The 23,898-nt window shown below is 38.7% G+C and overlaps 1 protein-coding gene across 1 annotated transcript in view; it reads left to right on the top strand.

Annotated features, from left to right (window-relative positions):
• The window catches only part of brinp2 (bone morphogenetic protein/retinoic acid inducible neural-specific 2), a 143,510-nt gene that overhangs the window by 41,156 nt on the left and 78,456 nt on the right, over positions 1–23,898 (top strand). Inside the window, exons 2-3 of the mRNA XM_053329350.1 lie at positions 2,364–2,554; positions 7,130–7,311. Of these exons, the coding sequence (XP_053185325.1) occupies positions 2,364–2,554; positions 7,130–7,311 (373 nt within the window). The remainder of the gene's footprint in view (positions 1–2,363; positions 2,555–7,129; positions 7,312–23,898) is intronic.

The raw sequence follows: 23,898 nt of genomic DNA, 5'->3' as shown, positions 1-23,898 counted from the left end.
ATGGTTACAAATCTGTGACTTCCTCTGAAGACTTATATGCAACGCAGCAACTACAAACTAATTACAGCCCTTTTCCTTCTGTACTGTGGAACCATTTGAATGACCTCCTTGCATATTTATTGTGCATTAAGAAGGGAATTGCACTATTGTATGTATACTACTGAAGTTGCAGTGCTGTCCGAAGCATAATTACAGTATCATGTTGTCGGTAATCGTAAACTATTGACCGCAAAAAGGCACTTTAAAAGCAGCCAGTAGGAGCTGAGACAATGATACAGTACCGTGCATGTACCTCCCTTAGTGTATGAGTGTGTGTGTGTGTATATGTGTGAGACAGTACTCATGGGAAAACAGTGTGTCATTGCTGGTATTTTGTTCAGGGAGAATGCATACATAATGTGTTAATATTCAACGCCTCTTGTTTTGCCAGTGAATTTATGCAGATGAGGTGGATCTGTACTTTTCTGATAGTGTTTGCATAATCATCGCATACCTTGGGGCTCCACTGTGGCAGGAGAGAAGTGATGAAATGATTATCAGCCACTTGAAATGGATGGATTTTCTACACAGTGTCTTTGTCTCTGTCATTGTGTTCAGCTGACAGGTTGAAGTGAAATGACTGTCTGCCATTTGACAGGACAACAAAGCAAAGGGGTGTAATACCAGTATACTGATTTAATGTCTGTCAACGCCAAAGTCTTATATATACCATGACCAGGAATCAGTTCAGTCACACATTCCTTGAAGAATAAGGCTGGTGATGTTCTGTATTTCCATTATTGTTAACTATTTCCATTAAAAAAACACTTGAGCCAACAATGAATTAATCCTATGAACACATCTTGTGTGTGTTTGTGTGTCCAAAATGTGTTTTATCATAATACTCAATAAATAAACTGAAAAAACATTTCAGTGAACCACACGGTCGTTCTGTTGTATTATTCCGCCGCTGTAAATAGTACCTAGAAATGCAGTATTTTCTCCTGCCTGTCTCTCCTGTTTAAGTCAGTACTCGGCTATTTTTGGAAATTTCTGAGCCTTTTTTGGGAAAATTTCAACTATATATGTAATCCTTTTTATGATTGTAACTACTTCAGTAGTAAGAAATGAAACTGTGACAGATAGCAACACATCATTCTTCAAATTTGGAGCTTTGGCTACTTTTTGTTGTGATTTTTTGGATAATTTTAAGTATTGAAGACGTTTAAAAAACATGACAAAAAATTGTCTTGATTTTCGTTGAAGTGGTTATGACTTGGAAACATATAAAACTAATGATTTGGGTACATATTGCACATAAGAACTTGTTTTAGATTAACCCTCCTGTAAATTATCACCCAATTCTGTGTCTTTTTAGCCAACCATTCCAACTTATTACCACATATTATTGGAAATGATGGTCAATAGGCCTAATTCAAATGAAAGTGTACCTCATTTTTGTTGTCCTCCTGGGTTAAAATTGACCGAGGAGGACAACAGGAAAGTTAAGTAGTCACAAGCCACACGAGGATGGGATCTAGTTTTTTTTCCAGTCTTTAAGCTAATCTCTTTCTAACCTAGCTGTGAATCGATACGTCTGCCAGTATGTCGATCATTATTTGGATCCAGCCCAAAAGCTTAAATTTTGGTAAAGAAAATCATGACATCATTAATTGCTGTCCTCTGCTAATGTATTTCTCTCTGTATTTCGGTTTGTCTGTGTTTTTATGTATTAGTATTATGTTGAATAATTAATATGTGTTCCACTGGCTGTACCTGAACTGACTGTAATGCAGCATTTTGATAATTATAAGACATGACAAAGAACATTATAAAGATCCTAAATGTTGATTCATTATGTGACAGCAGTCAGAACCAATTCCTGAAATAGTGTAACAGGCCAGAATAGTCAAAGTTAATTTTGTCTGCAGTGAGACTGGTTGCTTATATGAAGGTCCCACATGTGACCTCTTAACATCAATTAATAATTACCACATGACTTTATGACACCGCCACAGAGAGTACTGGAAGCCTCTACTTGTCTCTACGTCACATTTAAATGAGAGCCGCAAGAGAGTAGAAGAAGTGTTGTATTATTTTACGACCACAAAAGAGGAGGGGGCGCTGTTTTCCAGCTCAAAAAGGGTTGAAATAGTGGATGTGAGGAGGGTAAAAGAGTGCAAAACGCATCATTAATTTAGTGACATGGAACAACAGGGTTTATGGGAAATGTAGTCTAGTAAAATCTATTCAACTGTGATGACCACGCCTTTAACCTATGGTATCTTATCACCCTCCTTTGTGTATATAAGTGTATCTATGCATCATGTTACACTCTCCTTGACAGAGAGTGCATTCACCTTTTTATGTATTCATATTTCCAGGGAGTTCAGCCACTGGAAGGTGAACAGCCTGGCTACAGAGAAGAGAGATTTCCTCAAAGCTCCATTGCCCTTAGCGCCAGAGTTCCTACGCAACCTGCGGTTACTGGGGCGACGACCGACCCTGCAGCAAATCAACGAAAACCTCATCAAGAAGTACGGGACCCACTTCCTAGTTTCTGCTACCCTGGGAGGTAAGAAAGGACTGCAGGTGATACAGTCGCCTTTTATTCTCGGGTTAGGAAGTGTTGGGACACACCAAAAATAGAGGAAGCTACTCATTTTTTTTAGGTCTCAGAGGATTTCAGAGTAAAATAGAGTCTGTGTTAAAGTAGTGGTGTAGAAGTGTAGGATCTATGTGCCTGTTTTTCTTTGGGTGTGGGAAAGTAAAAATGGCAATAATACCACGCCTTACAACTGCAACACTCACCCAAGGTTGTTGCAACCTGGAACACCCCGACCCACCACCACCTCTCCTGATGAACATTATGTGCTTTTACAAAGCAGAGGAGGGATTAAATTGACCCGTTTCTTAGCATATGTCTCTCTCTATTGGATTTCTTTTTAGCCTCTATCTCTGGAGGAGAGAAATAACTCACAAAACAGAATCGCCAGCACTATTGATTGCGCACGTCTCGCAAAATGAGGCCGAGAGACCCGCGTTACATTCAGAGCGACAACCTCATGATGTTGATACACTGCTGATCCTGGTTATCACATGGCAGCCCCAGATATATGAGTACATTTTTTACAGTTGGCTTTTTTTATATATATTTATATATGGAGACTTGTAGAAAATTGATAGTGAGTATAAACACTTCCAAGCATCCATTTCATCAGAGTCAGACAGAGATTTACAAGGCCAGGGTCCTCAGATCGGTCAAACTTTATTATATACAGCAAATGCACAAAATACTAAGGGATACTTATTTACTTATGAGTGTTGTAATGGACTTTGAATTATGACAAGATACTATAATTTGATACTAAAGTCACCCATACATCTTCTAAAGTGTGCAGTGTTTCTACACCACCCATTTAAATGCATGTTATTCACATATACTGTAGACAGAAGTCCTGCTTTCTGATACACTCTTAACAATCTGTGGTATTTTAGTGATGCATTAGGTTGGCATCCTCAGGCGCCTCACTTTGCTGCCACTTATCACTGGACGTATGCACTGGAGCATCAGCGTGGGAGACAGAGCAGAGATGAATGCAGTGGCAGACTGATAGTTAGACTCTATATGTAATTAACAGCCTCGACTAAATGAGCAGAGCCAGTCTGCATACTGATTAGATTGTGGCTGAGAAAGAAAAAAAAAAACTCTTCTTTTGTTCTGTTTTTCTTTCTTTTACTTTCTTTTACCTGCTCTCATCAGCTATTGTGCTGTAGAGCTGTGAAGTATTAAATGTTAAATGTTAGCTAGGTCAAAGTAAAAAAAAAACCTGCTTCAGAAAGTAAACACACGTAGAAAATGTAAAGAATGAGTAAGTAATGGGGAGGTTATGCTTTTTATCTAAAGACAAAAACCAAGAATCATGCTATACATAAGATGTTTGATCGTTGGTCATCTTTTAGCCAGTTTCCTCCGCCTACACAAACTATCAAATACTCATGGATTGGAACATAGCTAGTGTTGTTCTTTTTAGTCTTTTTATGATTCAAAGCCTGGACCTCTGTGATAATATCCATGAATTATGAATTATATCATGAACTCCGTCTGATTTAGGCAAAACATAGACTTAACCAGGTTCTTTGGGGATTGTTATTTTACGTAGTATCATACATATTAGTGCAAATTATAACATGTCTCTTCAGCAAAACCTATTGGCAGCTGTAACTACAACAACAACAAAGGTTAAACTCTTCTACGTTAGCTTAAGGATTTGACTAACATTTCAGCTAATCGTATGTTAGCTAACTGATCTACATTTCCACCAGGTAAAAATATAACTGGTAATGATGTGCCAAACTTCTCAGGCTAGGAGTAACAGCTAAAGTAAGGTCGACTCACATTTAAAGATGTTTCTGTAAGCTTAATTTATATTCATTTATGAAGATTTTGTACTATTTATTTCATTTGGAGGATAAAATTTGTTTTGGGTAAATTATAATAATTTGGGCTACTTTTTTTTTACCATTTGTGTGTTTTTGGTCGACAAATAGCTATATTCAAATGAATTGGCCCCTCGTCTCATCTGAGTAGAAAGAGTTTTGACAGCTGGATGAGTTCATCAGGCTGATGCCAAATTCATGTGTTTGTGAGTTATCATAATTATGAGTGTCTGACCTGAAAATAGCATGTCAGCATCCAGGTCACCATTACCACTGGGAGTTTTTTCCCCTTAAAAGCTCAGGTAATTCCAACTTTGCACTTACTATTAGCACCTGAAAACCAAACAAATATGGATGTAATTTTAGACGTTTTAGTACTTGACACCTGTGTACCTGTTCATGTGAGTGAAAACTTTAAATGTTAAATGTAACATTATCTAAAATCTAAAATGTTGTGATTTCTGTTAGAAATCTTTTTTATTGAAACCGTGATGATAAGTATGCAAATATAACAGAAGAACAGAGGTCTTAAAAAAACTGTGCCACTTTCATTACAATTGGGCAGGTTTTAGGCTCTGATTTGGCTACTTTTTGTCAGTCCATATGGTAACACTGGTTAGATTATGTGTCTAATGAATAGCTTGTGTTAACTCTGCATGAGATTTTTCAGGTTCCAATGCCCCCCCCCCCCCCCTTTTCAAATGCTGCCTTCCAACTAAACCAATAGTGCAAATTGGAAAGTATAACTGGTAGTTTGGAACATTTATACACAGAGTTGGGCTAGCTCTGCATGTTTAGGAAGTTTGGAACTTCAGCCCATGAAATATTACTGATTAAACTTTTAAATCAATACCTTTTTAAACATTTTCCAACATAAAAAAAGAAAGCTCTCATTATCTCCAATTCTCCTTATCAGCAATTGTGAGTAGCTTCAACTATGTTATGAAAAGACCATTAGACGTTGTCATCTTGTCATGGCTTTGGTGTAAATGGCTCTGTGATTGTCTGATGAAGAACTAGTGATACATTATTTGCTTCACAAGAGATAAACCACAAAACCACAGTGAGAAGGTGAAAGCGTGCCAAAGAAATGTCAAATGCAAAAGCAGAATACCGCTTTACTTCTTCCAAGGATAACCTCAACTCTTTCTCCCGGCTGGTGAAATGTTGCCCTTAGGTGCCTTTTCTCTTCATAACCACGTCGCAGATCGAATTACAGGTTAATGCCGCAACCTAAAAAAGACAAATTCTTCTGAATTAAATGATTTCATAACTTCAGTAGTCATTAAATGTGTTAAGTGAATTGTTTCATATATTAAATCTGAAACTAACGGTCACATTGATGTTTTATAGTTTGCATATAAAGCTAAGAAGGTGTAGACAACATTAACACTTCTTAACCAACCTTACGAACCCCTTCATCATATATCATCTGCCTTTAAAACTCTCCATACAGATCTATAACAGTGAAGCTGGGTAAATGGACTGTACTTATATGGCACTTTTCTAGTCTTTTTGACCACTCAAAATGCTTTTACACTACATGTCACATTCACCTGTTCACACACTGATGGCATAGGGAGCCAACCGGCTCATCACATTCACACACATTTATATACCGTTGGTGCAGCCATCGGGAGCAATTTGGGGTTAAGTGTCTTGCCCAAGGACACATTGACAGTAGAAGCCAGGAATCGAACTGCCGATCTTTAGTGGATGGCCGGTCTACCTCCTGAGCCACAGCCGCCCAGCATGGGTGTAAATCATGTCCTCATAAGATAAATATACAACCTTCTTACTGAGAGGCAACAATATATCGACGTCCATGGAGGACAGTCATCTATCATCAGCACTCAGACTGTGGTACAACAAGGTTGTGTCCTCTCATCTTTACTGTTGCACATTGTACCAGTGACTGTGTTAGTCTTAAGGATACATGAATAACGGTAAAGCTCTGATAGGCCTTTTAACCGTTGATTATACCAGTTATAGAGCTGAGATTAACCACTTCTCCTTGTTGGCATTGAACACAAAGAAAACTAAAGAAATGATCATTGATTCCAGAAGAAACCATCTCCTCTCTATCTCCTGTAATTATGAACAACATAATGAACCATTGAAAGTACCTGAGTGTAAGCACTTGGGCACGAGTATTGATAGCAAACTGACATAGACACCAATGCCTGCTTTGCAAACAGAACATCTCCATTATTTAAGGAAACATAGAAGTTGTAATGTGGACAGAACTATGCTGACACTGTTTTATGTATTGACCTTTGTATTTGGTATTGTGGGGAGCATAATCTGTACAAAACAAGAACAAACGGAGCAACTAGTGTGTTGTATTACTTACATGACAGACCAGTTAACCAGTAATTTAGCTCACAAGATCATAGCAGACCCATTGCACTCTCTATGGTCTGAAGATGCACTGTTACCTTCAGGGTGATGTGGTCTAAAAGAGGCATCACATCTTTTGCCCCACATAGCATTCAGGTGCTTAACAAACTTTGATCACATGGTCTGAATTTGACACTTTCTTGAACTGTCGCAGATTATCTCAATTGATGATTTTTACATGATGCTGTCATGTATGGTTGTTGATGTTTTTTAAAGGTGTTAATTTACTAAAACGTTAATTAAAGCACAAATAGCCAAGATTATCTGACTGAATAGCTGACGATTGATTAAGCTGTTGATTGATCCACAGGGGAGGAGTCTTTGACCATTTTCCTGGACAAGCAGAGGCTGAATAAGAAGTCAGAAGGCAACAGCAACAGCTCCGTGGTGTCTCTGGAGCTGCTCCATCAGCTGGCAGCGTCATACTTCACAGATCGAGAAAGTACTCTAAGGCGACTGCACCACCTCCAGATCGCCACTTCTGCTATAAAGGTACAGTTATCATCCACGGAGCACTTATCTACACAGCCAGGGACTAAAACTTACCTATAGCTATATCCAGATACATATTCTTTCATTTCAATTTGTTGTGGCAAATGTCTTACAACACCTATTTGTACATCACGGCATCTACATGTGGAATACTTCGAGCATTCCCGGTACACAAACTACCACCCATCAATGTAGACAAACAAACATTAACCGTGCTTTAAAGCTGTCCCTTTAGAATATATTACCACATGCTGTACTTATAATGAATGGCTCTACTTGCTCTCAATGTATGCACAGAAAGTCTTTCTAAAGATTATTTTCAAGGTGCATCGTTGCTCAAAAGCTGACGGGGAGATTCGAGAGAGCACTTGAGGACATGGCATTTTTTAAAATATGGCAGTCAGGATTAAAAGCACAGACTATGCAATGTAGCCCGCAGAGACACTAAAGCATAGCAAATGTCAAGTTTCTTTAAAGTCCCAGTGGGAAAAGTCTATTAAAGCATACTGAGTTGTATTGTTTACTGTCTGGATCGGGTTATGAGCTGTGTGAGTGCACCTGTATCACATGAGGGTTAAAACCTCTGGCAATTATCATGTGTAATAAAAAAGTCCAATTATTTTAGATTCAGGTGCAAAGTGGCCCTTACTTGAGGATTTGTAAGTGGTTTAACACATTTTCTACAGCACATAAGCTAGTCCTTTGATGCATTTTATTTACCTGCTCAATCAACACTCGACTTGCCTCGACATGGTGAATCATCATTTTCCCCTCAAATCTACCGCCAGGCATTTTACTAGCTCTTTTCATCATTAATTGCAAAGAGGCAACATTTTTTGTTGAAAGATCCACTCAAGAGGACACAGAAAAAGAAATCTTATTATCTCTTCTTTATTTTTATTTCTCTCTCCCAACGCCTGGAAGCAATAGAATAACCGAGCGATACGTTTTTTCCCATAGAAGCGGATGTGTTATCTTTTCATGAGATGACAGCAGGTGTGTGGGTGTGCGGACTGCGCTTTAATGCTTCAACTTAAGTAACAAAATCTGATTCGGATGAGAAATTGCTAAGTGTCGACCGTGTGGAAATTTGAATGAGGTGGCTCGTTTCCAAGTGCTCTGAAAACGTGGAATGTTGCACACTTAGAATATGCAGAAAAAGGCAACAAAAAAAAAGGTCTGAGAGAGTCACTGGAGCGTTTGAACGGTTGCACGAGAGAAACAGAGAATGCATAAATACTTCCTGGACTCAACCCAATTAGAAAACTTATGAAAATGTGAAATTCAATTGTAATGATAAAGTTTGTTGGATATTTTCTTAAACACAGGGAATCTGGGTGAAAACATAATTTACCATTTCCAACAATTTCAATTCTTAAGTTGCTTTTATCCAAACTAGGGGAGACCAGGGTTAGTTGTCACATGGGTAGGTTGCCACAGTGCTTATTACAGACACACTAGAGGGCGCTGTGACATGATGTCATGATATCAGACAGTTAGCTTTACTTCCTTCCCATTTTGCACTGGTCATTTTGTGGAACACACACAAAACTTTGAGGATTAGGGTTAGGGTTAAGGTTAGATATTTTGTTATTTTAAAAGATGGCATAGACACCTTTTATTTATCAGTAGACCGACAGGAAACATGGGAGAGAGGGGGGTGTGACATGCAGCAAAGGACCTCCGATTGGGATTCGAACCGGGGTCGGCTGCGTATATGGCATGCGCTCTAACCACTCAACCACCTGCACGCCCAGATATGTTGTTATTTTTAAGGGTCAGAGTAATGTTTCATGTAGGTGTTAAGGTTAAGGTTTTTTTGTATTATAAGCTTGTATGTTAGTAGTCATTTAAAAATCAAACAATTATTAAAAAGTCAAAGGTAATAGCCATGTGGTAGCTAGCTTAAAAGAAGTCGGTTGGGGGTGGTCGTCTCATTTCTCTCTTTGTGTGTGACAACCAGCACAGTGATGGGGTTGGTTGTTACAATAAATCATTGTGCACAGTGCATTTGATGGTTAATTACGTCTTGTTACAATAAGTTGTGAAAGTGAAAGTGATGCTCATTTGAAGCCAAGACCTTAAGCTTCCGTTTAATGTTTTGATGATCAGCAATTCTCACAAGAGTAAAAAAGTGTGACAACCATCACACCTACATCTGAGAACTGATACAACACAAGCTAGAGTCTAGTCAAGAGAGAACAACACAAACTTTACTGCAGTGCAAGCTGTACTCCACAGTCCAAAAATAACCGTTGCATTCTTAAGACTAATACATTTTCATAGTTAAGGTTTATCAGCACAAACCAGCACTTTAATATGTAACAAAAAAAAGTGACAATACTTCCTGAAGTGTGATTGCTGCATCTCAGTCACACAAGCCATTACAATATGACCACATTCTCACATTCTCCACTAAGCCTGAATTAATGATGAGCTGAAATCCTGCTCGATTTGATACATTTGTGTCTGCAGGGAGAGGCTAATGAGCGACCGTCGCATTAAAACAATCAGTTATCTTTCGCGCCTGCCACAAACACGTCAACATTAGCAGATAAATTATTCGGCTGAAGTGGCAACCATTAAGATCTCTTTTTTGTTGTTGTTGTTGTTGTACCACAGCAGCTGGTCTGTTTCACTTCATCCAGTGATATCCTGTGAAACACGCTTTGTGCTAATTCAGCTGCAGACTGCCTGTCATTCCTATTTAATGGCGAGAATTTAAGTCAAAATATTGATGGTACATTTTCATATTTCTGTCTGAGTGGAGCTGTGCTGGACGCAACTGTGCAAAATTAATGGAAGCAGTATTTAAACGTTTTATAATAATTGATATGTCAAATCATATCCGCAGCAGTGGAGAATGGATCCTTAATGTGCAGTAAATGCGGTTTCTTTATGCATTTTGAATTGATTGGACTTAAAAGTAGAAGTATGTGATTATAATGTAAATAAAGTCAAGTTAAAGGTTCTACATTTGATGCATAGTAATGAATCAGACTAGATTCCAACCAGGCAAATGGGGCAACTGCCCAGGACCCCCAAGGGTGTCAAACATTATGGGGCTGAATAATTACACATTTCTTTAGGTAGTTGTACCCCATAAGTAGTCAATCAAGATTGGTGTTGGTGCTCTGTGTCAAATCTAGCTTTGTAATAAAAAGCAACTTACAACAGGTAAACGTCTTGTTTTTGATTCCTGCTGTGATGTAAAGTGTACTTAAAAAAAACAAAAACCTTAATTTAACAATATGAATTGTTCAGATATCCAGCAACAATATGAAAATGAGAGATATATATACACATAAATACACATAAATAAGGGTTATTGACATACAACTTGTGATAAGGACAAGCAATAATTAATAAAATTAAATTAAATATAAATAATTGTTAAACAAATAAATAAAACATAACACTAATACCTTAATGTATTTTGATTAGGGGCCACAAGTAATACGTCTTTAAAATGTGACAGGGTGCGTTCATGTAAAATTTGGAAGGGACCTAGAGAACTCAGCTTTATATATGTGGAATTTCCCTATTGCAAGAAGAAGGTATGTGATGAAACTTAGAGGTTTATTGTCAGATTCCAATAGAGTATTCATGTTTTCAGGCGTAATTGTTATAGAATATCCACTTTCATTATAAATTAAGTTTTTTATGTCACTCCAAAATCCAGATGTGGAGAGGCAGTGGCAAAATAAAAGCCAGGGTTGTTTCAGGTTCAACACCACAAAAGACACAATTAACATTCAAGTTTACACATTTCTAAATGATTGTGTTACAATATGCAACATTTTAACTTCTCTAATCTTATCAGTGAACTGCAACATCACTGTTGAGTGTGTTTACAGATGCAACTGAGCATACTTCTGACCACACACACACACATCAGCTGATGTGGCCACAAGTTCTCTGTTATTATTTTGCAGTAAATTGATCAATAACAAATTTGCAATATGCACCACTGAAGCAAAATGAACAAGGCCCTCAGGTGCCTCCTGCATTTTCTCTTAAAAATCTGACTTTAATACTTTTAACTTTTTTTTTTGTGACCACATTTTTTTTGTACTGTTTTGTTTTTTAAATATTCATAACAACTTAAAGAAACAATTTACTGCTGTCTTCTACAACCCTTCTGCCCCAAACACAATAGCGCATTCACTCACTGGGGATACATGCTGTTGGTTACCAGCATTCAAAGCAATCAACAATCCATTGTGTATCCCTAGCCAGCACACTCATGCATCCACACACACACACACACACACACACACACACACACACACAAATACACAGTTACACACAGGGAAACTAAAAGGTTCTACAAAACCCTTTAGAAGAGCATCAAAAGAAGAAGGAAGCACAATACCTTTAACATTTCAGTTGATATTATACTCACATGTCACATACTTCATACAACAATTATTTTTCTTTACATTAAATAATCACAAACTAGCTGACAGCGTATTCCAGGGTAGAAATACTTGTGTTTTTTGTTGGTTTGTGGGAGTTTAGGCAAAACTGGTTAGGGTAATGACTGTGGAAGCATTCAACAACAACATGCTGTCCTGAGACCCCTACAGGTTAATCAGTGTATTGCAATAAGTTGACTGTACCAAAATTGTATTTAAAAACAAAGTACTACTGCAGTTCTGACTAACTTGACTTCAGTTTTCAATGAAATCTTTGGATGTTATTTGGAAAGAAATCCACATTTCTGGATGTTCCTGTCAGGCAGTGGAGAAAATGGACATGAAAAGTGAATAAATGCTCTACTGCATGATGGCAAAATTGCTAAAATAGCCACTCCACTTTTCCTAGTCTCCATCTACACAGTCAGAGTAACACCAGCTGTCAAAAGTAATGACACACCAATGACTCCTACAAACTCTTTTAAAGAGTAGAGCGTCCTCCCATCCGCCCACATCGTACATTTATGGGGGTTTTGTGGCGGGTAAAACTTTAGTTAAAGTAACATTAGAATGGGTAGAGAAAGATGCAGCAGCGTTACATAAGGCAGGGAACCAGCGCCGCCCCAGAGGGATCCTATACCAAACCAAGAAAGTAGCAGTGTTATCACAGCTTGTGCTCAAGAGACTCACACTGAAAGTTAGAAAAATCAACCTAAATTACAATTCAAATGCAGCAGCTGTCAAGTGAAAACATTCTGAAATGAAGAAAAGTTTTGTTTCCACTAGGGCTTAAGACTGTAAAACTATGTCCAATTTTAACGGGACAATTTGAAACTAGTCCAAAAAGTTGCAAAAAATAAATAATGTAAACCTGATAATCCCCAAATTGATCAAATATTGATTTATACATCAAAATAGTCTTCATTTAACAGTAGTTATGTATAAAGTTTTAATTAAGGAAATGTAACCTTGTCTGCTAAATAATGTTTCCCCTCACTAGTCGCCCATGGCAGTGTTTCCCTGCTGGGGCTGTGTGTTACCCACAGGGTATTTCTGCACTTACTAGAGCATACATGGAGAGACTGTGGAGTAGCTATGCTAATTTGAAATAAATAAGATTAGAAATGTGTTTAGTATATTTAGTCTCACCATAACAAATAAATTACCAGCTGCAACAAGCTGATTGTACCGAACATGGTGCTCACTAACTTGGATCAGTTGTAACCATACGTGCATGGAGAGGCTAACTAGTCAGCCAGAGACTGGAAAGGTCCAAATAGAACGATAAAAGTGATGAATAAGTGGTTGAAATGTTAACTTTCACCACTGCAGGTGTGTGAAAGAGACCAAACCTCTCTATTCTCATTCCCTATGCATCTCTACTTCATCTTATATAATAAATACAAAACATGCACTGCATGCAAGAAATATGTCCAACTTGACATTTTAGTAGAACTGTTCTGTGAGAATCTATTATTCCATTAAGTGGATTCAGGTTGCATTGGCAGCAGGCTTAGCCAGTCACAACCTCCAGCTCCTCCTGAGGGATAACAAGGCATTTCCGGGGCCACATGGAATTTACAGTGTAATCCCTCTAGTGTGTTCTGGGCCTAACCCTGGGGTGTCCTCCTGGTTTGACATGCCTGAAAAACCTCCAGAGTGAGAAGTCCTCCAGGCATCCTGCCCACATGACTGAAACACCTCGAATGACTGTTCAAACTATGATACTAACCTGACTCTATAGTGTAGGATTAAGCTAGAAAATGTCAGACCTTGGATTTCATTACTTATTATAAACACAAGAAGAATGGTGAACTAGTCTCATTAGATTGGAAATGTAATATGTTACAGATTACTAGTTACTCTATTTAAAATGTAATAAGTAATGGAACTATTTCAATAGCCAAATCCAAGTAAAGTAACTTATTACAATTGATGACTTTTTAATGACTTTTCTAATTTTCTAACTGATGTTTCCAGCTGTTTGGGTAAGTGTACACATGAAGCACCAACATCATCATCACCAACAAGTTCAGCTGTTTTTCATGGATACTGACATTATTTATAAGAGAGATAATTTCTTATAAAGCAACATTTATCTCTCATTTGAAGAATTCATTAGTTCATGTACATTTTGGTATATAAAATATATACCTTACATACCATTCATATTCAGGTAATTAGCCTCTAGACATAGTTTTGGAACCTCAAATCATTCATGAATATCTCATCAGTCATTTATTGATTGGTTAGGGTTCATGAATCCTTAATGAAGCTTTCAGGGAGCAGAAAGTGTATTCTTTAGTTTGTAAACTTTTTGTTAATAGAGAAATATTAACAATCACGCAATATAATGGTCCAAATTGACACCTGCACAAAACAAGTTTTTCTTCTCTCAAATGTAAAAATGGGTCAAAATGGACCCTGAACAGCATGGAAGTGTTAAAAGTCATCAGATGTAAGCCCCTTTGTGATCATCAACATTTTCATCAGTAACTGTAATTTAATGACACATTTTTGTCAGTAACTATCACAGATTACACTTACATTTATTTTCTAATTAAACAACAAAATGCTGTTGATGAAGACTCACCAACAGTGTTTAAGCAAGAAACCTAACAGTAAGTTAATATTCCTAGAACTACCTCCTTTACATACTGACTACCAATAACTTGTTTCTGCTTTTAGATGAGTTCTTCTTCCAAATACGCTGCAAATGTGCATCAGTTTTGTTTGTTTTCATCAGTGCAGTAAATTTGATATCACTTCCAAATGAGAAGAAAAACAACTAAAATTCACATTCCAATATGATTACCTGTCCACGGTGACAGGAATAGAACAGCTTTTCTGCTTGAAGACTAACAATCAGGTAGATTGCTGTGTTCTTCAGCAATTGCAGTCACCCAGAGAGATTTTGCACAGCCGCCTACACACACACACACGCACACACACGCACACACACACACGCTTTTAAGTGCACACACAACAAACACACAGTGACTCCCACTTAGAGAAGAGCATCCTTTACATGTTTCTGCTAAATGAGGATCTCTGGTATGCAAGCCACCTGCCGCGCTGTTTTCTGCCAGATCAACTCGTCGCCCAGAAGGGAGCCACACTGAGTGGGATGTACTTGACCTGTGTCCATGTACGCCTCTGGGCTCTGTGTCGCTGCAGCGCGGAGTAGGAGGTGGGAGTGAAATACATTATATTCATCTGCACATATAAAGTAGATGAACTTAAGTGACAGATTCAGTTTAGTTTTAGACCATACAGTTCTGGAGCTTTCACCTTCTGTAAGGCGTCTGTAACATAGGAACTGGCTCTCTTTGACACAAAGGAAGGCAGGGTATTTTTTTACCACAGTGCTGCTGTTATTAGGAGCTAAAATCAGCAGGAGTGAGTTGACTCCTCTGTAAAACCTTAACATGTACTGGTGTTGTTCTAAAAACAGCTAACCCTTACATACTGTCCATATTCTGACTCATAATTAGTCTCTACACCAGTTCACATTCATAAATTCCCCATCAGTCATTAATACATATTTGATTAATCCTTCAGTTTGATTCATTTTATGGGGAAAAAAATACATTTGCATACTATTTTATGGTCCATGAGAACATTTTATATGAATATGATATATATACAATATGTTTGAGTGCTGAATTTCCTTTAATAAACACAGGTCAAACTTTACATTTGCATATATTAAAATGTGTCAGCTGCACAACAATAAAGAATGTGTATATGGTGTTTTTACAGCTCTCAAATGCAAAAAATGGGTCAAATTCAACCCTGAACAGTATGTTAACGTTACAATAATTCAAGATTGGTTACTCTTTATACTGAAAAACAACTGCATCATAAATTGTTGCACTTTTTCTATGATTTTACTCCCCTCTATTTCTTGTGGTATCAAATATTATCATTATACATTTCCCAAAGCCTTTTACTGACTTTCACGTTGAGTTATTTTATTTCTCAGTTTGTTGTACATGCTTTCATGTGTTTGATATCATGCTTTTATATGTGCGTCTGCATAGTTCCAACATTCAGTTTTACATGTTTTCAATGTTTTTCTCTGCATCCAGCTCGGAGGCAGGTTGCGTATTCATCTCGCTGGCAGGGCCGACATCCAACCCTTGTGCTCGCTGAACACAAAGCCTCTGTGTGTGTTTGGCTCTCAGCAGCTTCCAACTGAATCTCTTTAGTTTGAAGTTTAGCTTCTCTCCTGCATCCCCTGTACCTTCAGATATCTGCCCCCCCCCCTCGCCCCGCTTTTCCTTTCAGCCATAAAGGAGTCATGGTAACCCTCACATACTGTTCATATTCACTCTCTCTTCTTAGTATCCCCTCATAATTAGTCTCTACCAAATTTCTGCACAACAAATCATTCATGTGTACATCATCATTCACAGATAATAAGCTAGATTAATCCTTAATGAAGCTTTCAGAGAGTTGAGAGAGTTTATTATTCAGTTTTTATACTTCTTGTTTATGGAAAAATAAAAGAACTATATTAAATGTGAAGAATGCAACAGTATTTGTTAATAAATATGGGTCAGAACTTCTAAAAATAATATGTATCATTTGCAATAAAACAGTATGAGAGGGTTAAATTACTGCTGATGAAATCCAAACACTTCTTGCTTTTGCTGCTTCACATTAAAAGCTTTTTTCTATGGAGAGCATAGGAAATTCACTGTTTTACAGCCGCCTCTAGACTACTAGTCACAGTCACTGGGTGATTGAGCAAACACTGCTAACGAGGGTGCTACTTTTAAACATCATGGACTCAAGACAAGCACGTCATCAGTTAAAGACAAACCTTTAAGCAGGTAGCCCTGTTGTAATGGAGATGCTAATCACCGCCATGCCCATTGCCAAGTCAAACCAAGCAAGCACATGTGTATGACAAAAGGCCTATAATGCTGGTAGGTTGGAAACTGGGGCTGAGGCAGGTGTGGAACAGAATCCGTGGAAGCTGGGTAGAGCAGGGGGTCAAGGGCATGGAAGCATGGCTGACGAAACAAGTGACACGAGACAGGAACCAGAGACGGAGCAGATGTGACTGCAGGGAACAGGAGACAGGGAAGGGAGCCAGAGCAAATGAGACCTGCAGGTAATAGGAGACAGGGACAGGAGCCAGAGCAGACGGGGCTACAGGGAACAGGAAACAGGGATGGGAGCCAGAACAGACAGCACTGCAGGGAACAAGAGAAACAGCATGAGGACAGGATACAGGCAAAAACAAAAGCCCTTCAGGATACATGTTGTATACATTCCTTGATTATGGAATGGTTTGCAGTTGGTGGAGCTCTGGTCTGATGACAGTAGATACATCACACATACAAGGAGAGAGAGGGGGAGAGTCACTGGGTAGGTGGCAACAGGTAGGGAGACACAGGACTGAAGCAGAACTCACAATAGAAAAACGTTTCCTTAGTCAAAAGCCAGAGCTTCAATCTGCTCTAAACGCTTTGTTTGCACTATTACCTCTACTATCGCCTTAAGATGACATCAGATTGCTTGTATGCCCGTAAATGTCCACCTGATCCCATAGCCTTTGTTACTAAGGTTAAGGCCTTTGTTACTCTGCAAATCCTCACCCCAAAAACAGTTATAAGGCAGGATCTGCCTAAATTGAAATGTAACTTTAGGGGCACAAACTCCCTGACAAATCTTCACTTAACCAAATTGCCAAAAAACAATTAACATGCAGCTGGTGGATTTGGGATCTTGGGACCCTGGGGAAGTCCCCCACTTTGTTTGTTTGGTAATCCAGACTTTGCCCATGGATAACTGTTACTTGTGCTGTGAGTTCAGCTTCAGAAGCAGGTGCTCATTCAAATCCAATTTTCAACACAAGTTAAAGGCAGGATAGTCCAGCATACTACATCAATTAAGTACCAATTCCCAGCCAGCATGTCCATATGGGCCCCACATGGGTTAAATGTGGGCTACATGGGTATTGAGTGGGCACATTTTGTGGGTCCCACATGGTTTCAGTAACATGGGTCCCACATGTGAAGCCCATGTGGGCTGACTGTATGAGGCTCATAAGGGATGTAACTGGGCTAGGCAGGCATGGGCATAAACAGGGCAAATTGTATGGGCCTCATATTGTTTCAGAAAGATGGGCCCCACATTTGTAGCTCACCCAGTTGGGCCCCGCCTGAAACCCAGTTAAAACCTGCTTGAAGCCCATATAGGCAAACACAGGTGGGGCCACCATGGAAACTGCAGACAAACCCTCGTGGGACCAGTATAGCAGTCTAAATGTAACCTTTATGGGGCCCACATGGACATGCTGGCTGGGAATTAGTTAGAACAGTAATTGTAATGTGACTTTTGAAATAGGAACATAGCAACATATTTCTTGAGGAAGTGATGAGAGAGATTACATATGCTGAAAAGTGTTCCTCCGATAGGTTTTTAGGATGAAAAGAAAACACACACCACTCCATCATGTTTGAATAAAGCACATTGTTGAGTAAACAGCAAAATCAAAGTGGTCCAGGTTGAATAATCGACTCGCTGAAGAGCTCTTGGGAGTTTTTAACAAAGGTAGAGACGGGGGTGGCAGCTCTCTGGTGGATTATCATTGAAGTTCCTCATAGGAGTTATAAACAAGCACAGTGAGTGTGTGTATAACACAGCTGAAGTCTATTAGATCTGACACATTTGTGGATTCAGTAACAAGTTCAGACCATGGAGGTATAAAATCACAATTCACATGAGCAAATTCTAATTGAAAATAGTGATTATGGTCAATTTATAACCATGTCAATAGATTTAACAGGTGACACATTTTAAATGGTAGGGATAAAGCATCAAAACATAAAAAACCCTACTAAACCACTCTTCCAGCATGATTTACTTCAGACATTTAAAGCAGGAACTCCACTGATGATGTGTTTCTGTAAAACTGTAAAACTGCAAAACTCGGCAGGCAATCAGCAGGAAATAACCCAGCTGAACTCTGTCTGTGCAGCTTCAAAGTGGGTAACTGGTGCACAATTTTTAACCAAAACCATTATAGGCCAAGTTACTGTGGCCACACACTTTGTGACCATTTGCATTCCTTTGGGTCTACATGCAGGAAGAAACCCTCCTGCAGTGTGGCACAAGAATAAAAAAAAGCATACATTGACAGTGCTACATTATCTATGAACTTTAAAGGTTAGGCCATGATTTAAATATCAAGATCATGCATGCTTGAAGCAAAAATGCATCAGCATAGTCCTGCAATGTCAGCACTTTCAATCTGGTAGTTGGCCTTTGTTGCGTGTCACCCCCTTCTCTCTCTCCCTTCACTGCCTGTCATATCTACACTGTCCCTATAATAAAAGCATAAAATGCCACAAAAAAGTTTTAAAAAGGATCTTTAGTCCCTATTTGCCTTTGTGGAGAGGAAATTCTAACAGTTTTGAAGTGGAGGGGAAAAATGGGACATGAACGATAATGAATATTGATCCTGGCTTCAGGGCTGGAAATTACAAAAGACTCTGCTGAAATCATACAGTCAGGTGTCCAAACATGAACATTACAATAGATTTTCTTGCCATAATAAGAACCGAGAAGTTGGAGAAAGAATAAATAAATGGTCGATTATCAAATCTTCCATAAACAGCAGACAATATACAGTCAGGCAATTAAACATCCAAAACGAGAACACTTCTCAAAATTGAAAACAGACAGTCTGAATAGCTATGAAATCCTCTTTTCAACCACTGACTGTTTAATTAACCCTGTCTATATGCCTTCTAGCAATATGTCTACCAACCATCAAATTTGTGTCAATGTCAGCCTATGAATCTTTAGTGTAGGTGCTATTTGACCTAAGCATAGTTTTTGATACAGTACTGTTTTTAATTCAAACCTGATCTTACTAATATATATATTTATTTGTAAGCAGGGATGAATGTTAATCTAAAAAGCTATTCATTATGTATGTTCCTCAATGTTCCTGTAATGTTCGTCATGGGTCAATTTCAGGTCCTGTACTTACACCTAACATCTACATGCTGCCACTTGGAAACATCATTAGGCAGCACAGCATAAATTTCCATAGCTATGCCGTTGACACACACATTTACATTGCTATGCGTCCTGATGACTCAGGGCCAATAGATGTCCTTCTTTAGTGTATTTTACATATCAAGTTATAGATGGGAGATCACTTTTTACAGCTCAATCAGGACAAAACTGAATACTCCACATTCTGGTCTCTACATAGGAAAAAGAATATAGCCCAATTACAATCACTTCATAAACCATGTGTGTTGACTAGGACCAGAAGGAGAGCACACATTACACACATTTTAAAGGATCTTCACTGGCCACCTGTTTGCTTCAGAACTGATTTTAAGACTGTTGTATTAGTTTATAAAGATGGTCATGGTCCTACATATTTATCAGGTTTATGTTTAGCCTATGAACCCTCTAGAACCCTCAGGTCTTCTTGCGCTGACCATTCAAGCTTAGCTTGTGCTCTGAACTTTTGAATTACTTTTCTTTTTATTATTATTTTAAACCTCACTTTTGTATTCTTTCTTTATATTGCTATCTAGCTCTAATCCTGCCTCCGGTTAAATGCAGCAGCTATCCACTTGATATGACTAACTGAGACTGCCGTAGCCTTATACAGCCTACTGTAAGCTTCAGATCACCTTTTTAATGCATTTTTGCACAACATAACTGTGTCCCCATAAGATATATTGAAAGAGCATATGAAGAGGATCTTTTGATTGTCAGTGTGAACAAAAGGAATGATTACTGTGAGGAGCTTGACTGCTAAACGCTACTGATTCTGTCAGGAATGACTTGACAGAGAGGTCACTTTGAAGATTAAGTATTTAAGATTTGTTCATGCATATATATATATATATATATATATATATATAACACCTCTTTACTGTGAAGTCTGTATTATTCAACCAAACAGCCAGTGTTGCCATGGTGCAGATGTTAGCTATAGCCAGCTAGCAGCATAGCATCCAGTGTGTTTGTGTAATGTTTTTCTCCAGGCAGCTAGTTCTCCTTTTCTTCTCATCACTATGTTTATTACTGATACAACTTTAGGTTAAGTGGGAATGTTTCCCTCAAATATGTTCAACTCAAGTTTTGCTTTAATTTGTAGAAGCAAAAGCAAACGTGCTCCAGTTAGAATTTATTTGCAGTGATATTATAGCCAAATTTCTCTTTTTTTGGAGTTAATTCAGAATCATGACTGGTGTTCAACAGGTCTCTTGTTAATAAAGCATAAAATTATCTGTGACCACATCGTAGCTTAAACAACAAGCCAAAACTGCCTTTTTCCTCCACACTAATCTCTCTTTGCTTCTCGTCTTTATCTCTTCCTAATCTTTAACTACATCTCAGCAGCAGGGACGTGCACATGATTATAGAGAGGCAGGGGCTCAAAGTCAGAAAAGGGCAGCATGTGCGTGCAGAATTTTTTTTTTTACACAATATGGAAATTAAAAAATAAAGTGCTAATAGAAAGCTAACTACTTAGCTGTGTGTCCTGTAGGTGAAAGTGATACGCAATTGCCATTTATTTTGTGTCAACAAATTATTATCAACATGAGTAATAATACAGCTTATATCCCCAGAATGCTGAAATTACTATATTATTATCATTATTATTATTATTATTTTGTTATTCCACACGTTAGTAGCAAAGTCAAAATAAACTTTAGGCTATATCTAAACCTCGGACCTGTACTTCAGACCTGTAGTGAGGAAAATATGATCCGCCGTCAACACGCTGCATTTTATTTTGAAAATTTACCCGGTGTTTTATTTTGTATTTTGTATACAATTTCCTGTCCCGCACGATCTGCTCTGTGTGATTGATGCGCCGTGCTCCCACGTCCGGCGAAAAAAGAAGCTGACACATTGACTAAAATAGAGCGTTTTTTCTGAAATATTACCCATATTTAAGCACGTTGAATAAGTGGACGGAGACTAGTTAGACCCTAACTCACAGGTTCAAGTTGCTCCACTGTCAAGTCTCCTCAGTTATCCATGGAGCATCTCTCTCTCTCTCTCTCTCTCTCTCTCTGGCGGCTCTGTGACCGAGCGGAGCCGCAACGGACAGAGAAGCAGCAGGCTCAACTCACACAACAACCCCGTATTACAAGAAATGGGTACAGTAGAATATCGTGGAGTTTTTGTAACGCTGTTTTTTTTTTACATCCCTAACAGGAATTTATTAATGTTATTTAAAACAAACAAACACACAGAGAGAGAGAGAGAGAGAGCGGGCACTTTTTTAGTACGAGGCAAAAGGGGCAGGGGCTCAAGCACCCCTAGGGCCCTATGTGTGCACGTGCCTGCTCAGCAGTCTGGGTTTTTTTTTATAAAGATATTTGAGAGATGTTTGAGATATACATCTTTTGTAGCACTTTCAAGGGTAACTTCCATTTCTCTTGATATTAGATGCAATCTTAATGCAAGGCAGAGTGATAAGTTGTGAGGAACAAGGCTGTTTTAAGACGAACAGGCTGCTTCATTTGCCAAATAACGTGATTTAGCTGGTGAAGACTTTGCCACAGGCCATATCCATCTTCCTATGCTAATTATCCGATCTCGAACACTCAGTCCGTTAAATTAACTATTTCTATTATCCTCGTTCATTCTTTCCTATTCTTTTCTTTGTCTCGCCTTTTGTCTTTCTTTTTCACGTCCTTCCTCGTTCTTGCCCTTGGTTTTTAAGCATTTCCATCTCTCCCACATGTGTGCCCTATATTTGACTCCTTTCTGTTTTTACTCCACTCTTGTCGCGGGTGGCGTGCATTTGGCCGCAGGGGAAAGACCCAAAAGCATCTATAGAGGCAGGCAGGGACAGTTCAGTGAGTTTATTGTCAAAAGTGAAGATTCAAAAAGCTCACAGTGTGGGTGGCAAGTCCAAAAAGTGTTAAATCCACAGAGTTGCAAGGATGAGATATGGAAAAGTCCAGGGAAGCAGGGGCAAATATTTTATAGGTCCAGGTAACCAATAACAGGAGCTTGAAAGTAACTGACAAGGGAACAAAGGATCTAGGAAGTAAGTGGCTGACGAAGGAATGAGGAGTAGCCTTTTTTTTGGCTAGGTAACTGCAGGACTGATGAGAAGTGGGAACAGGTGGGTAGATGGGGAAAGGAGGGAATATTCAAAGGCATCTGGTGGATAGCTTGAGGATGGCAGGTCTGGGGAGTTAGAGGAAAGTATATGGTCTGGGAGAAGTGAGAAGGGGGCTGGAGACAGAGACAGAGAACAGAGGAGCAGATTGTGCCAACTCTTCCCCTTTCCGCCCTGCTCTTTTTCTTTCCTCAATTAGCAGCCCTACACCTGGGTATCTCACACAACATGTCAAGAAGGGTATCATTTATTTATCATATTTCACGTGACAAGTATTTCAACAGCACAAATATCCAGGTCAGATGTTTGCTACAATTAATATTTCATTGACATTGATGGTAGAAATGTCAGGCACATCTCTTCAGCAGATTACTTACTAGTAAGAGTCATTTTTATTTAGCTTATTCTTGCAAGGAAATGATTCTATGTAGATCCTATTGAGGCACAAATATTAAAAGTAAGTATCCACAGAGAAAGGGTGTGAGAGTGCTTTGAGATGTATAGAAGTGCAACTACTTTGTCCAACCAACAGACATGTACAATTTCTAGTCATCCTTTCATTGAAAAGAAGAGCATCTAGCACTGATAGGGATGAAGCAGGAGGAAATCAACTGTCAATTGTAGTTGTTATATAAATATCAGAAATGGTTTAAACAAATATAGATCAAATTAATTTGTAAGCAGAGAAGAAGAAATGCCTACACAGCTGTCAGTGTAACAAAAGGTAAAAATGTGAAACAGCCATCAAACATGTCATGTCTTTGTCTCCTAATTATGTGTATTTAAGTACATGCAATAACATTACACCCACATGTCATCTCTTCAAAAAGAATACAAAATGATTTTATTGTTAATATTACATCAACATTAATACCCAGCCAGTATGTCCATGTGCACCCCCCCCCCCCCCCCCCCCCCCCCCCACCACATAGGGTTAATGCAGGCTACGTAGGTACTGAGTGGGCGTGGGCTTGAACTGGGCAAATTTTGCAAGGTGCCCACATGATGCCAGTAACACTCACTGGCCCCACATGTGAAGCC

This window comes from Scomber japonicus, chromosome 12 (genome assembly GCF_027409825.1).
Source record: "Scomber japonicus isolate fScoJap1 chromosome 12, fScoJap1.pri, whole genome shotgun sequence".
In the NCBI taxonomy this organism is placed as follows: Eukaryota; Metazoa; Chordata; class Actinopteri; order Scombriformes; family Scombridae; genus Scomber; species Scomber japonicus.
Note: the sequence above shows the minus strand (reverse complement) of the source record. Positions and strands in the feature narration are given on the sequence as shown.